At 41.2% G+C, this 14,206-nt stretch overlaps 2 protein-coding genes across 2 annotated transcripts in view; one reads left to right on the top strand and one right to left on the bottom strand.

The window, feature by feature from the left end:
* Nucleotides 1-424: 424 nt before the first annotated feature.
* FAM161A (FAM161 centrosomal protein A) overlaps nt 425-14,206 on the bottom strand; it is a 43,712-nt gene continuing 29,930 nt past the window's right edge. The window contains exon 5 of the mRNA XM_053709317.1: nt 425-556. Coding sequence (XP_053565292.1) covers nt 491-556 — 66 coding nt within the window. The 3' untranslated portion in view covers nt 425-490. The remainder of the gene's footprint in view (nt 557-14,206) is intronic.
* Nucleotides 4,848-5,759, top strand: LOC128655742 (transmembrane ascorbate-dependent reductase CYB561-like). The gene is given in 5 exon segments (XM_053709318.1): nt 4,848-5,103; nt 5,105-5,383; nt 5,385-5,657; nt 5,659-5,725; nt 5,728-5,759. Coding segments are annotated over 5 exon segments (756 nt in total). The 5' UTR covers nt 4,848-4,998.

Here is a 14,206-nt window from a genome sequence, read left to right on the forward strand (position 1 = left end):
AATCATAAAATAAAAAAATGGTTTTATGTCACTTTAAATTACAGCAAAAGCAGGTAAAATAAATAATGAAAGTGTATATGAAGTTGTTTTACTGACCATAATTAAACTTATTATGGGGATTGTAATGTCCCTTTAATCCCCGACATATTCCTGCCCCCCATCTCCCACCAGGAACATGGTTCCTAGCTGGTTCCTGTTTTCACATTTTGATACCTAGCTGTGCTCCAGGCAGGGAAAATTGGTGCAGCTGCTACCTTACGCTCCTGCTAGCAAACAGGGGCTTCTTGAATCTCTCAATATCATTTAATTGCCTCAGTTTTACAGCTACTAGTTATGTCAGCTAAATGCCCTGAAACAAAAAGAAAGAGGATGGGAGAAACACAAGGGTTTTTTGTACATTACCACTCAGACTAGTGTTCTGCTTTCTTCCTCTTGGTCGTGAGCATCATTGTAGAAAGTAGCAGTCTGTCCTTTGCTTGAAACAAAATCTTCACATAGCCCCAGGTCTTTTTAGCACATTTGTATAGTGCTTTTCTGCAGCAAGACGAGCATTTTTCTGTGTAAACCACAATATTAGATTCATATAGATATATAAAGAAAATGGGGGGAGCTTAAATGGAAAGTAATCTCCTGGAGATTTTAATATAAAAAGTTAAAGGGACAAGATACCCAAATGTTGAAAAAACTTGAAAGTGATGCAGCATAGCTGTAAAAAGCTGACTAGAAAATATCACCTGAACATCTCTATGTAAAAAAGAAAGATATTTTACCTCAAAATGTCCGAAGTATTCACACCCCATTGTAAAAGACTTTAAGCAGCAACTTTCAAGTGACTTAGCATATGAGTATTATGTAAATAGAACAGGCAGCACCAGCATTAAATTTCAAAAAAACTTCTTTATTTTCCTTGAAGGCTAAACATGTGTGATATAGAATGAACGTCTGACACGTTTCACGCCCCCTAGTGGCGTTTCATCAGAGACAACAGGTGTTCCTAAACATGGCCCTCTTATACTGGGACATATTAATTGCATATTTAACCCCTTAATGTCAAAAACAAACAAACATTAAAAGTATATCGGCTAGATTTAGAGTTTTGTCGGTAAGGACCCGCGTAGCTAACGCCGGCTTTTTTCTGGCCGCACCATAAAAATAACTCTGGTATTGAGAGTCCACATAAAGGCTGCGTTAGGCTCCAAAAAAGGAGCGTAGAGCATATTTAACGCAGCTTCAACTCTCGATACCAGAGTTGCTTACGGACGCGGCCCAGCCTCAAAAACGTGCTCGTGCACGATTCCCCCATAGGAAACAATGGGGCTGTTTGAGCTGAAAAAAAACCTAACACCCTGCAAAACAGCCGCGTTCAGCTCCTAACGCAGCCCCATTGTTTGCTATGGGGAAACACTTCCTACGTCTGCACCTAACACTCTAACATGTACCCTGAGTCTAAACACCCCTAACCTTACACTTATTAACCCCTAATCTGCCGCCCCCGCTATCGCTGACCCCTGCATATTATTTGTAACCCCCTAATCTGCCGCTAAGTTAAACCGCCGCTACTTACATTATCCTTATGTACCCCTAATCTGCTGCCCCTAACACCGCCGACCCCTATATTATATTTATTAACCCCTAATCTGCCCCCCCACAACGTCGCCTCCACCTGCCTACACTTATTAACCCCTAATCTGCCGAGCGGACCGCCACCGCTATCATAATAAAGTTATTAACCCCTAATCCGCCTCACTAACCCTATAATAAATAGTATTAACTCCTAATCTGCCCTCCCTAACATCGCCGACACCTAACATCAATTATTAACCCCTAATCTGCCGACCGGAGCTCACCGCTATTCTAATAAATGTATTAACCCCTGAAGCTAAGTCTAACCCTAACACTAACACCCCCCTAACTTAAATATAATAAAATAAATATATAAATCTAACAAAATTAATTAACTCTTATTAAATAAATTATTCCTATTTAAAGCTAAATACTTACCTGTAAAATAAATCCTAATATAGCTACAATATAAATTATATTTATATTATAGCTATTTTAGGATTTTATATTTATTTTACAGGTAACTTTGTATTTATTTTAACCAGGTACAATAGCTATTAAATAGTTAAGAACTATTTAATAGCTAAAATAGTTAAAATAATTACAAATTTACCTGTAAAATAAATCCTAACCTAAGTTACAATTAAACCTAACACTACACCTATCAATAAATTAATTAAATAAAAATACCAACAATTACCTACAATTAAACCTAAAACACTACACTATAAATACATTATTTAAATACAATATCTACAAATAAATACAATGAAATAAACTAACTAAAGTACAAAAAATAAAAAAGAACTAAGTTACAAAAAATAAAAAATATTTACAAACATTAGAAAAATATTACAACAAATTATAAACTAATTACACCTACTCTAAGCCCCCTAATAAAATAACAAAGCCCCCCAAAATAAAAAAATGCCCTACCCTATTCTAAATTACTAAAGTTCAAAGCTCTTTTACCTTACCAGCCCTGAACAGGGCCCTTTGCGGGGCATGCCCCAAGAAGTTCAGCTCTTTTGCCTGTAAAAAAAAAACATACAATACCCCCCCCCCAACATTACAACCCACCACCCACATACCCCTAATCTAACCCAACCCCCCTTAAATATAACCTAACACTAAGCCCCTGAAGATCATCCTACCTTGTCTTCACCATACCAGGTTCACCGATCCGTCCTGGCTCCAAAATCTTCATCCAACCCAAGCGGGGGCTGGCGATCCATCATCCGGCGGCTGAAGAGGTCCAGAAGAGGCTCCAAAGTCTTCATCCTATCCGGGAAGAAGAGGCGATCCGGACCGGCAACCATCATCTTCCAAGCGGCATCTTCTATCTTCATCCGATGAGGACCGGCTCCATCCTGAAGACCTCCACCGCGGACCCATCTTCATCCGGCGACGTCCAACTGAAGAATGACGGTTCCTTTAAATGACGTCATCCAAGATGGCGTCCCTCGAATTCCGATTGGCTGATAGGATTCTATCAGCCAATCGGAATTAAGGTAGGAATATTCTGATTGGCTGATGGAATCAGCCAATCAGAATCAAGTTCAATCCGATTGGCTGATTGGATAGGATGAAGACTTTGGAGCCTCTTCTGGACCTCTTCAGCCACCGGATGATGGATCGCCAGCCCCCGCTTGGGTTGGATGAAGATTTTGGAGCCAGGACGGATCGGTGAACCTGGAATGGTGAAGACAAGGTAGGATGATCTTCAGGGGCTTAGTGTTAGGTTTATTTAAGGGGGGTTTGGGTTAGATTAGGGGTATGTGGGTGGTGGGTTGTAATGTTGGGGGGGGGGTATTGTATGTTTTTTTTTACAGGCAAAAGAGCTGAACTTCTTGGGGCATGCCCCGCAAAGGGCCCTGTTCAGGGCTGGTAAGGTAAAAAGAGCTTTGAACTTTAGTAATTTAGAATAGGGTAGGGGATTTTTTTTAGGGGGGGGGGCGTTGTTATTTTATTAGGGGGGCTTAGAGTAGGTGTAATTAGTTTAAAATTGGTTGTAATATTTTTCTTATGTTTGTAAATATTTTTTATTTTTTGTAACTTAGTTCTTTTTAAATTTTTTGTACTTTAGTTAGTTTATTTCATTGTAGTTATTTGTAGGTATTGTATTTAATTTATTTATTGATGAGTGTAGTGTTAGGTTTAATTGTAGGTAATTGTAGGTATTTTATTTAATTAATTTATTGATAGTGTAGTGTTAGGTTTAATTGTAACTTAGGTGTAGGATTTATTTTACAGGTAAATTTGTAATTATTTTAACTATTTTAGCTATTAAATAGTTCTTAACTATTTAATAGCTATTGTACCTGGTTAAAATCAATACAAAGTTACCTGTAAAATAAATATTAATCCTAAAAATAGCTATAATATAATTATAATTTATGTTGTAGCTATATTAGGATTTATTTTACAGGTAAGTATTTAGCTTTAAATAGGAATAATTTATTTAATAAGAGTTAATTAATTTCGTTAGATTAAAATATATTTAAGTAAGGGGGGTGTTAGTGTTAGGGTTAGACTTAGCTTTAGGGGTTAATACATTTATTAGAATAGCGGCGAGATTCGGTCGGCAGATTAGGGGTTAATAATTGAAGTTAGGTGTCGGCGATGTTAGGGAGGGCAGGTTAGGGGTTAATAAATATAATATAGGGGTCGGCGGTGTTAGGGGCAGCAGATTAGGGGTACATAGCTATAATGTAGCTGGCGGCGGCGTGCGGACGGCAGATTAGGGGTAATAAGTGTAGGTAGCTGGCGGCGACGTTGTGGGGGGGCAGATTAGGGGTTAATAAATATAATATAGGGGTCGGCGGTGTTAGGGGCAGCAGATTAGGGGTAGATAAGGATAACGTAGGTGGCGGTCAGCAGATTAGGGGTTAAAAAAATGTAATCGAGTTGCGGCGATGTGGGGGGGACCTCGGTTTAGGGGTACATAGGTAGTTTATGGGTGTTAGTGTACTTTAGAGTACAGTAGTTAAGAGCTTTATGAACCAGCGTTAGCCCAGAAAGCTCTTAACTACTGACTTTTTTCTGCGGCTGGAGTTTTGTCGTTAGATTTCTAACGCTCACTTCAGACACGACTCTAAATACCGGAGTTAGAAAAATCCCATTGAAAAGATAGGATACGCAATTTACGTAAGGGGATCTGCGGTATGGAAAAGTCGCGGCTGAAAAGTGAGCGTTAGACCCTTTTTTGAGTGACTCCCAAATACCGGAGGTAGCCTAAAACCAGCGTTAGGAACAGAACTGACGAACACAAGGAGTGACGTGCACATGATTTCAGTAGGAGAGAGGAGCAGGTGACGGTGTTTCAGACCAGAGAGAGACGGGGCAAGAGAAGCAGGACTGGGAGAGGGGCGGATACCTAAAACACCTACCTACACCATCCGACCGACAGCAGCAGCTGCTTTCCCTCAAAACACTATGATGGAGGACGCTATGCACAATGAAAATATAGGATGGATGCCGTACCTCGTGGCCTTGTCACAAGTACTGGGAGTGGCTGCTCTGGCAATGACTGGGGCCTGGTTTTGCACACTTCAGGGGTGGCTTTTCCTGGGATGGTGACCAACAATTCAATGTCCATCCACTGTGCATGGTGCTAGGAATGGTGTTTCTTTGTGGTGAATCACTGCTGGTTTACCGGGTCTTTAGACACGAAACAAAAAGAGCGACCAAGATCCTGCACGCAGTCCTACATGTCTTGGCTCTGTTCATCTCATTAGTGGGAATTATTGCTGTGTTCCAATTCCACAAGAAGAAGAAAATTGCTGACCTGTACAGCTTACACAGTTGGTGTGGAATTGCCCTCATTTACTGTTTATATCTTTCAGTGGATTGCTGGATTCATCCTGTTTCTTGTTCCTGTTGTGGGTCTCACGTACAGGAGTCAGTATAAGTCTATCCATGTCTTCTTCGGTCTGGCTCTTTTAATCTGCTCCATCGCTACATCCTTGTTGGGAATAACTGAGAAACTGCTCTTCAGCATCCCTGATCAATACTCAATGCTTCCATCAGAGGGAGCCCTTGCAAATTCGTTGGGTTTGATTTTGGTGGCATTTGGGTTGGTGATTGGCTACATTTGTGACAAGAGATGAATGGAAGCGCCAACCACTTCCAGAGGAACAAGCTTTATCCATTGACTTCAAGACCCAACAGAAGGAGAGAGTCCTTCTGAGCCATGATTGAACCTTTATTACCGTAACTGCAATCTGGGAATTTAATGCTTCTTTGTTTGGTGGAAGCCCCAGTAGCATTAAGATATCTATGGAAATACATTTTGCCATGATTTGTCAACCATACCTTGTATGTATCCAAGCAAGGATAGTTACCACTGAAAAGTCACCCTACATTATTGTCAACCACACCATGTATCCAAGCAAGTGATAGTTACCAATGAATAGGTCACCCCCTACATTATTGTCAACCACACCATGTATCCCAAGCAAGGATAGTTACCAATGAAAGGTCACCCCTACATTATTGTCAAAACACACCATGTATCCAAGCAAGGATAGTACCACTGAAAGGCCACCCTCCCCACATCTAGCCATTCCAGCTAACTTCTCTGCCAGAGGATGCAATGCAGATGCTTGCAGAGCAGCCATTCTATCAGACCATTAAAGAAGCCTTAATGTATAAATGATCTGTGTCATAAACTGTAAGCTTCTCACGCCCCTAAAACTGCCAGTTTTAATCTGCTGGATTGATGTATATTTTGTTAACTCTGCTGTAAGTCCCCATCTATTTATGTGCTTTGCCAAATTAATTCATGTTGGAGTTATGTGATAATAAATATCATTTTAAAGTGTTAAAAAAAAATATATAGGGGTCGGCGGTGTTAGGGCAGCAGATTAGGGGTACATAAGGATAACGTAGGTGGCGGTCGGCAGATTAGGGGTTAAAAAATTTAATCGAGTTGCGGGCGATGTGGGGGGACCTCGGTTTAGGGGTACATAGGTAGTTTATTTGTGGGTGTTAGTGTACTTTAGAGTACAGTAGTTAAGAGCTTTATGAACCGGCGTTAGCCCAGAAAGCTCTTAACTACTGACTTTTTTCTGCGGCTGGAGTTTTGTCGTTAGATTTCTAACGCTCACTTCAGACACGACTCTAAATACCGGAGTTAGAAAAATCCCATTGAAAAGATAGGATACGCAATTTACGTAAGGGGACTGCGGTATGGAAAAGTCGCGGCTGAAAAGTGAGCGTTAGACCCTTTCTCCAACATAGGTGTGTCCGGTCCACGGCGTCATCCTTACTTGTGGGATATTCTCTTCCCCAACAGGAAATGGCAAAGAGCCCAGCAAAGCTGGTCACATGATCCCTCCTAGGCTCCGCCTTCCCCAGTCATTCTCTTTGCCGTTGTACAGGCAACATCTCCACGGAGATGGCTTAGAGTTTTTTGGTGTTTAAATGTAGTTTTTATTCTTCAATCAGAGTTTGTTATTTTAAAATAGTGCTGGTATGTACTATTTACTCTGAAACAGAAAAGAGATGAAGATTTCTGTTTGTAAGAGGAAAATGATTTTAGCAACCGTTACTAAAATCGATGGCTGTTTCCACACAGGACTGTTGAGAGGAATTAACTTCAGTTGGGGGAAACAGTGAGCAGACTTTTGCTGCTTGAGGTATGACACATTTCTAACAAGACTTGGTAATGCTGGAAGCTGTCATTTTCCCTATGGGATCCGGTAAGCCATTTTTATTAAATAAGAATAAAGGGCTTCACAAGGGCTTTAAAGACTGGTAGACATTTTTTCTGGGCTAAAACGATTGATTTATAAGCATTTTTAATAGTTTATAGCTTTGACGAGTTATTTTATTCTTGGGAATTATGTTGAATAACCGGCAGGCACTGTATTGGACACCTTTTTCTCTGGGGGCCTTCTCTAATCATAGGCAGAGCCTCATTTTTCGCGCCACTAATGCGCAGTTGTTTTTGGGAAGCAAGGCATGCAGATGCATGTGTGAGGAGCTCAGATACATAGAAAAAGCTTACTGAAGGCGTCATTTGGTATCGTATTCCCCTCTGGGCTTGGTTGGGTCTCAGCAAAGCAGATACCAGGGGACTGTATAGGGGTTAAATATAAAAACGGCTCCGGTTCCGTTATTTTAAGAGTTAAAGCTTTCAAATTTGGAGTGCAATACTTTTAAGGCTTTAAGACACTGTGGTGAAAGTTTGGTGAATTTTGAACAATTCCTTCATACTTTTTCACATATTCAGTAATAAAGTGTGTTCAGTTTAAAAATTTAAAGTGACAGTAACGGTTTTATTTTAAAACGTTTTTTGTACTTTGTTATCAAGTTTATGCCTGTTTAACATGTCTGAACTATCAGATAGACTATGTTCTGTAAGTGAGGAAGCCAAGGGTTCCTTCTCATTTAAATAGATGTGATGTATGTGACAAAAAATTTAGAGAAAATGATGCCCAAGATGATTCCTCAAGTGAGGGGAGTAAGCATGGTACTGCATCTTCCCCTCCTTTGTCTACGCCAGTCTTGCCCACACAGGAGGCCCCTAGTACATCTAGTGTGCCAATACTCCTTACTATGCAACAATTAACGGCTGTAATGGATAATTCTATCAAAAACATTTTAGCCAAAATGCCCACTTATCAGCGAAAGCCACGACTGCTCTGTTTTAGAAAATACTGAAGAGCATGAGGACGCTGACGATAATGGTTCTGACATGCCCTACACCAGTCTGAGGGGGCCAGGGAGGTTTTGTCTGAGGGAGAAATTTCAGATTCAGGGAAAATATTCTCAACAAGCTGAACCTGATGTGATACATCCAAATTTAAATTGGAAACATCTCCGCGCTCTGCTTAAGGAGGTGTTATCTACTCTGGATGATGTGACATTTGGTCATTCCAGAGAAATTATGTAAGATGGACAATTTCTAGAGGGTCCCGGGGCCCCCCGACAGCTTTTCCTATACCCAAGGCCGGGTGGCGGACATTGTAAACAAAGAATGAAAAGGCCCGGCAATACCTTTTGTCCCTCCCCCTATATTTAAGAAATTGTTTCCTATGGTCGACCCAGAAAGGACTTATGGCAGACAGTCCCCAAGGTCGAGGGGGCCGTTTCTACTCTAAACCAACGCACTACTATCCCTATAGAAGATAGTTGTGCTTTCAAAGATCCTATGGATAAAAAATTAGAGGGTTTGCTTAAAAAGATGTTTGTTCAGCAAGGTTACCTTCTACAAACCAATTTCATGCATTGTTCCTGTCACTACAGCAGCGTGTTTCTGGTTCGATGAACTAGGAAAAGTCGCTCAATAAAGATTCTTCTTATGAGGAGATTTTGGACAGAATTCATGCTCTTAAATTGGCCTAACTCTTTTACTTTAGACGCCACTTTGCAATTGGCTAGATTAGCGGCGAAAAAATTAGGGGTTTGCTATTGTGGCGCGCAGAGCGCTTTGGCTAAACTCTTGGTCAGCGGATGCGTCTTCCAAGAACAAATTGCTTAACATACCCTTTCAGGGGAAACGCTGTTTGGCCCCTGACTTGAAGAGATTATTTCAGATATCACTGGGGGTAAGGGCCACGCCCTTCCTCAGGATAGGTCTTTTTAAGGCTAAAAATAAACCAAATTTTCGTCCCTTTCGCAAGAAACGGACCAGCTCCAAGTTCTACATCCTCTAAGCAAGAGGGTAATACTTCTCAAACCAAGCCAGCCTGGAGGCCAATGCAAGGCTGGAACAAAGGTAAGCAGGCCAAGAAACCTGCCACTGCTACCAAGACAGCATGAGATGTTGGCCCCCGATCCGGGACCGGATCTGGTGGGGGGCAGACTTTCTCTCTTCGCTCAGGCTTGGGCAAGAGATGTTCTGGATCCTTGGGCGCTAGAAATAGTCTCCCAAGGTTATCTTCTGGAATTCAAGGGGCTACCCCCAAGGGGAGGTTCCACTGGTCTCAATTGTCTTCAGACCACATAAAAAGACAGGCATTCTTACATTGTGTAGAAGACCTGTTAAAAATGGGAGTGATTCATCCTGTTCCATTAGGAGAACAAGGGGATGGGATTCTACTCCAATCTGTTCATAGTTCCCAAAAAAGAGGGAAACATTCAGACCAATCTTAGATCTCAAGATCCTAAACAAATTTCTCAAGGTTCCATCGTTCAAAATGGAAACCATTCGGACAATTCTTCCTACCATCCAGGAAGGTCAATTCATGACCACGGTGGATTTAAAGGATGCGTATCTACATATTCCTATCCACAAGGAACATCATCAGGTTCCTAAGGTTCGCCTTTCTGGACAAGCAATACCAGTTTGTGGCACTTCCATTCGGATTAGCCACTGCTCCAAGAATTTTCACAAAGGTACTAGGGTCCCTTCTAGCGGTGCTAAGACCAAGGGCACTTGCAGTAGTACCTTACTTGGACGACATACTGATTTCAAGCGTCGTCCCCTACCACAAGCAAAGGCTCATACGGACATTGTCCTGGCCTTTTCTCAGATCTCACGGGTGGAAAGTGAACCCGTAGAAAAAAGTTCTCTATCTCCGTCAACAAGAGTTCCCTTCTTGGGAACAATAATAGACTCCTTAGAAATGAGGATTTTTCTGACAGAGGCCAGAAAATCAAAACTTCTAAGCTCTTGTCAAGTACTTCATTCTGTTCTTCTTCCTTCCATAGCGCAGTGCATGGAAGTAATAGGTTTGATGGTCGCGGCAATGGACATAGTTCCTTTTGCGCGAATTCATCTGAGACCATTACAACTGTGCATGCTCAGTTAGTGGAATGGGGATTATACAGACTTGTCTCCGACGATACAAGTAGATCAGAGGACCAGAGATTCACTCCGTTGGTGGCTGACCCTGGACAACCTGTCACAGGGGATGAGCTTCCGCAGACCAGAGTGGGTCATTGTCACGGACCGACGCCAGTCTGGTGGGTTGGGGCGCGGTCTGGGAACCCCTGAAAGCTCAGGGTCTTTGGTCTCGGGAAGAATCTCTTCTCCCGATAAATATTCTGGAACTGAGAGCGATATTCAATGCTCTCAAGGCTTGGCCTCAGCTAGCAAAGGCCAAATTCATACGGTTTCAATCAGACAACATGACGACTGTTGCGTATATCAACCATCAGGGGGGAACAAGGAGTTCCCTGGCGATGGAAGAAGTGACCAAATCATTCAATGGGCGGAGACTCACTCCTGCCACTTGTCTGCAATCCACATCCCAGGAGTGGAAAATTGGGAAGCGGATTTTCTGAGTCGTCAGACATTTCATCCGGGGGAGTGGGAACTCCATCCGGAAATCTTTGCCCAAATAACTCAATTGTGGGGCATTCCCAGACATGGATCTGATGGCCTCTCGTCAGAACTTCAAGGTTCCTTGCTACGGGTCCAGATCCAGGGATCCCAAGGCGACTCTAGTAGATGCACTAGTAGCACCTTGGACCCTTCACTCTAGCTTATGTATTCCCACCGTTTCCTCTCATCCCCCAGGCTGGTAGCCAGGATCAATCAGGAGAGGGCATCGGTGATCTTGATAGCTCCTGCGTGGCCACGCAGGACTTGGTATGAGACTGGTGAATATGTCATCGGCTCCACCATGGAAGCTACCTTTGAGACAGGACCTTCTTGTTCAAGGTCCGTTCGAACATCCGAATCTGGCCTCACTCCAACTGACTGCTTGGAGATTGAACGCTTGATTTTATCAAAGCGAGGGTTCTCAGATTCTGTCATTGATACTCTTGTTCAGGCCAGAAAGCCTGTAACTAGAAAAATCTACCATAAAATATGGAAAAAAATATATCTGTTGGTGTGAATCTAAAGGATTCCCATGGAACAAGATAAAAATTCCTAGATTCTATCCTTTCTTCAAGAAGGTTTGGAGAAAGGATTATCTGCAAGTTCTTTGAAGGGACAGATTTCTGCCTTATCTGTTTTACTTTCACAAAAAGCTGGCGGCTGTGCCAGATGTTCAAGCTCTGGTTAGAATCAAGCCTGTTTACAAACCTTTGACTCCTCCTTGGAGTCTCAATTTAGTTCTTTCAGTTCTTCAGGGGGTTCCGTTTGAACCCCTACATTCCGTTGATATCAAGTTATTATCTTGGAAAGTTTTGTTTTTGGTTGCAATTTCTTCTGCTAGAAGAGTTTCAGAGTTATCTGCTCTGCAGTGTTCTCCTCCTTATCTGGTGTTCCATGCAGATAAGGTGGTTTTGTGTACTAAACCTGGTTTTCTTCCGAAAGTTGTTTCTAACAAAAACATTAACCAGGAGATAGTCGTGCCTTCTTTGTGTCCGAATCCAGTTTCAAAGAAGGAACGTTTTGTTGCACAATTTGGATGTAGTTCGTGCTCTAAAATTCTATTTAGATGCTACAAAGGATTTCAGACAACATCTTCCTTGTTTGTTGTTTATTCTGGTAAAAGGAGAGGTCAAAAAAGCTACTTCTACCTCTCTCTCTTTTTGGCCTTAAAAGCATCATCAGATTGGCTTATGAGACTGCCGGACGGCAGCCTCCTGAAAGAATCACAGCTCATTCCACTAGGGCCGTGGCTTCCACATGGGCCTTTAAGAACGAGGCTTCTGTTGATCAGATATGTAAGGCAGCGACTTGGTCTTCACTGCACACTTTTACCAAATTTTACAAATTTGATACTTTTGCTTCTTCTGAGGCTATTTTTGGGAGAAAGGTTTTGCAAGCCGTGGTGCCTTCCATCTAGGTGACCTGATTTGCTCCCTCCCATCATCCGTGTCCTAAAGCTTTGGTATTGGTTCCCACAAGTAAGGATGACGCCGTGGACCGGACACACCAATGTTGGAGAAAACAGAATTTATGTTTACCTGATAAATTACTTTCTCCAACGGTGTGTCCGGTCCACGGGCCCGCCCTGGTTTTTTAATCAGGTCTGATGATTTATTTTCTTTAACTACAGTCACCACGGTATCATATGATTTCTCCTATGCAAATATTCCTCCTTTACGTCAGTCGAATGACTGGGGAAGGCGGAGCCTAGGAGGGATCATGTGACCAGCTTTGCTGGGCTCTTTGCCATTTCCTGTTGGGGAAGAGAATATCCCACAAGTAAGGATACGCCGTGGACCGGAACACACCGTTGGAGAAAGTAATTTATCAGGTAAACATAAATTCTGTTTTTTTGAGTGACTCCAAATACCGGAGGTAGCCTAAAACCAGCGTTAGGAGCCTCTAACCCTGGTTTTCACGGCTACCGCCAAACTCTAAATCTAGGCCTAAGTGATTAACATAAAATATGCTACAGTGTACATTATCCTATGTTCATTAGAGCTGAATCAAATTGAAAGAACAATTATTACATTACATAAAAGGCTGTCTTGAAAATTAATCTCTTGTCTGCTGATATCAAGGTATTTAATACTTCTTATAACCTCTACAACAATAATGGGAAATCAGCCATATTATGTTTGATAGACTATTAGGTATTATTCCCAATGTTAAAATACATACAGGGAAATTTTAACAGTAGACTATTTTTCCTTATAAATTAACCCCAATGGTCCACTGCCTAAATATTTGGTCAGGCTATTAGGAGTTATTCCTGATACTGAAATGTATGCCAGGAAATTTATAACAATAGACTGTGTATTTTATATAAATTGATCCTAATAGGTTCTTCAGGTATGAGAGAAGTAAGAACCACATCAAATTACTGCTCATCTCCCTCTTAGATATCCCTTCTATTTATTAAGAGTGTCTTTATGCCAAAAACTACAACTTTGAAAATTATATGAAGTAGCTAATGTCCCATTCCAGGTTCAGGCCATCAGGAATCCTGGTTTTAAGTTGGTAAATCCAGTATAATTCTTTCCTGTCCAGAAAGTTGTAGTTTTTGGCATAAAGACCCTCTTAATAAATAGAAGGAATATCTTAAGAGGGAGATGAGCAGTAATTTGATGTGGTTCTTACTTCTCTCATACCTGAAGAACCTATTAGGATCAATTTATATAAAATACACAGTCTATTGTTATAAATTTCCTGCATACTTTTCAGTATCAGGAATAACTCCTAATAGCCTGACCAAAATATTTAGGCAGTGGGACCATTGGGGTTAATTTATAAGGAAAAAAAAAAATCTACTGTTAAAATTTCCTTGTATGTATTTTAACATTGGGAATAATACCTAACTAGTCTATCAAACATAATATGGCTGATTTCCCATTATTGTTGTAGAGGTTATAAGAAGTATTAAATACCTTGATATCAGCAAGACAAGAGATTAATTTTCAAGACAGCCTTTTATGTAAATGTATTAATTGTTCTTTCAATTTGATTCAGCTCTAATGAACATAGGATAATGTACACTGTAGCATATTTTATGTTAATCACATATACTTTTAATGTTTGTTTGTTTGTTTTTGACATTAAGGGGTTAAATATGCAATTAATATGTCCCCAGTATAAGAGGGCCATGTTTAGGAACACCTGTTGTCTCTGATGAAACGCCACTAGGGGCGTGAATCGTGTCCAGACGTTCATTCTATGTCACACATGTTTAGCCTTCAAGGAAAATAAAGAAGTTTTTTTTGAAATTTAATGCTGGTGCTGCCTGTTCTATTTTTGTATTGCTGATTGTGGCAATTGATTCGTTGCCCCACCTTAGGCATTGCACCCAGTCACTGCCATGCCCTAACTGCC

Source organism: Bombina bombina, chromosome 4 (genome assembly GCF_027579735.1).
Source record: "Bombina bombina isolate aBomBom1 chromosome 4, aBomBom1.pri, whole genome shotgun sequence".
Taxonomy (NCBI): domain Eukaryota; kingdom Metazoa; phylum Chordata; class Amphibia; order Anura; family Bombinatoridae; genus Bombina; species Bombina bombina.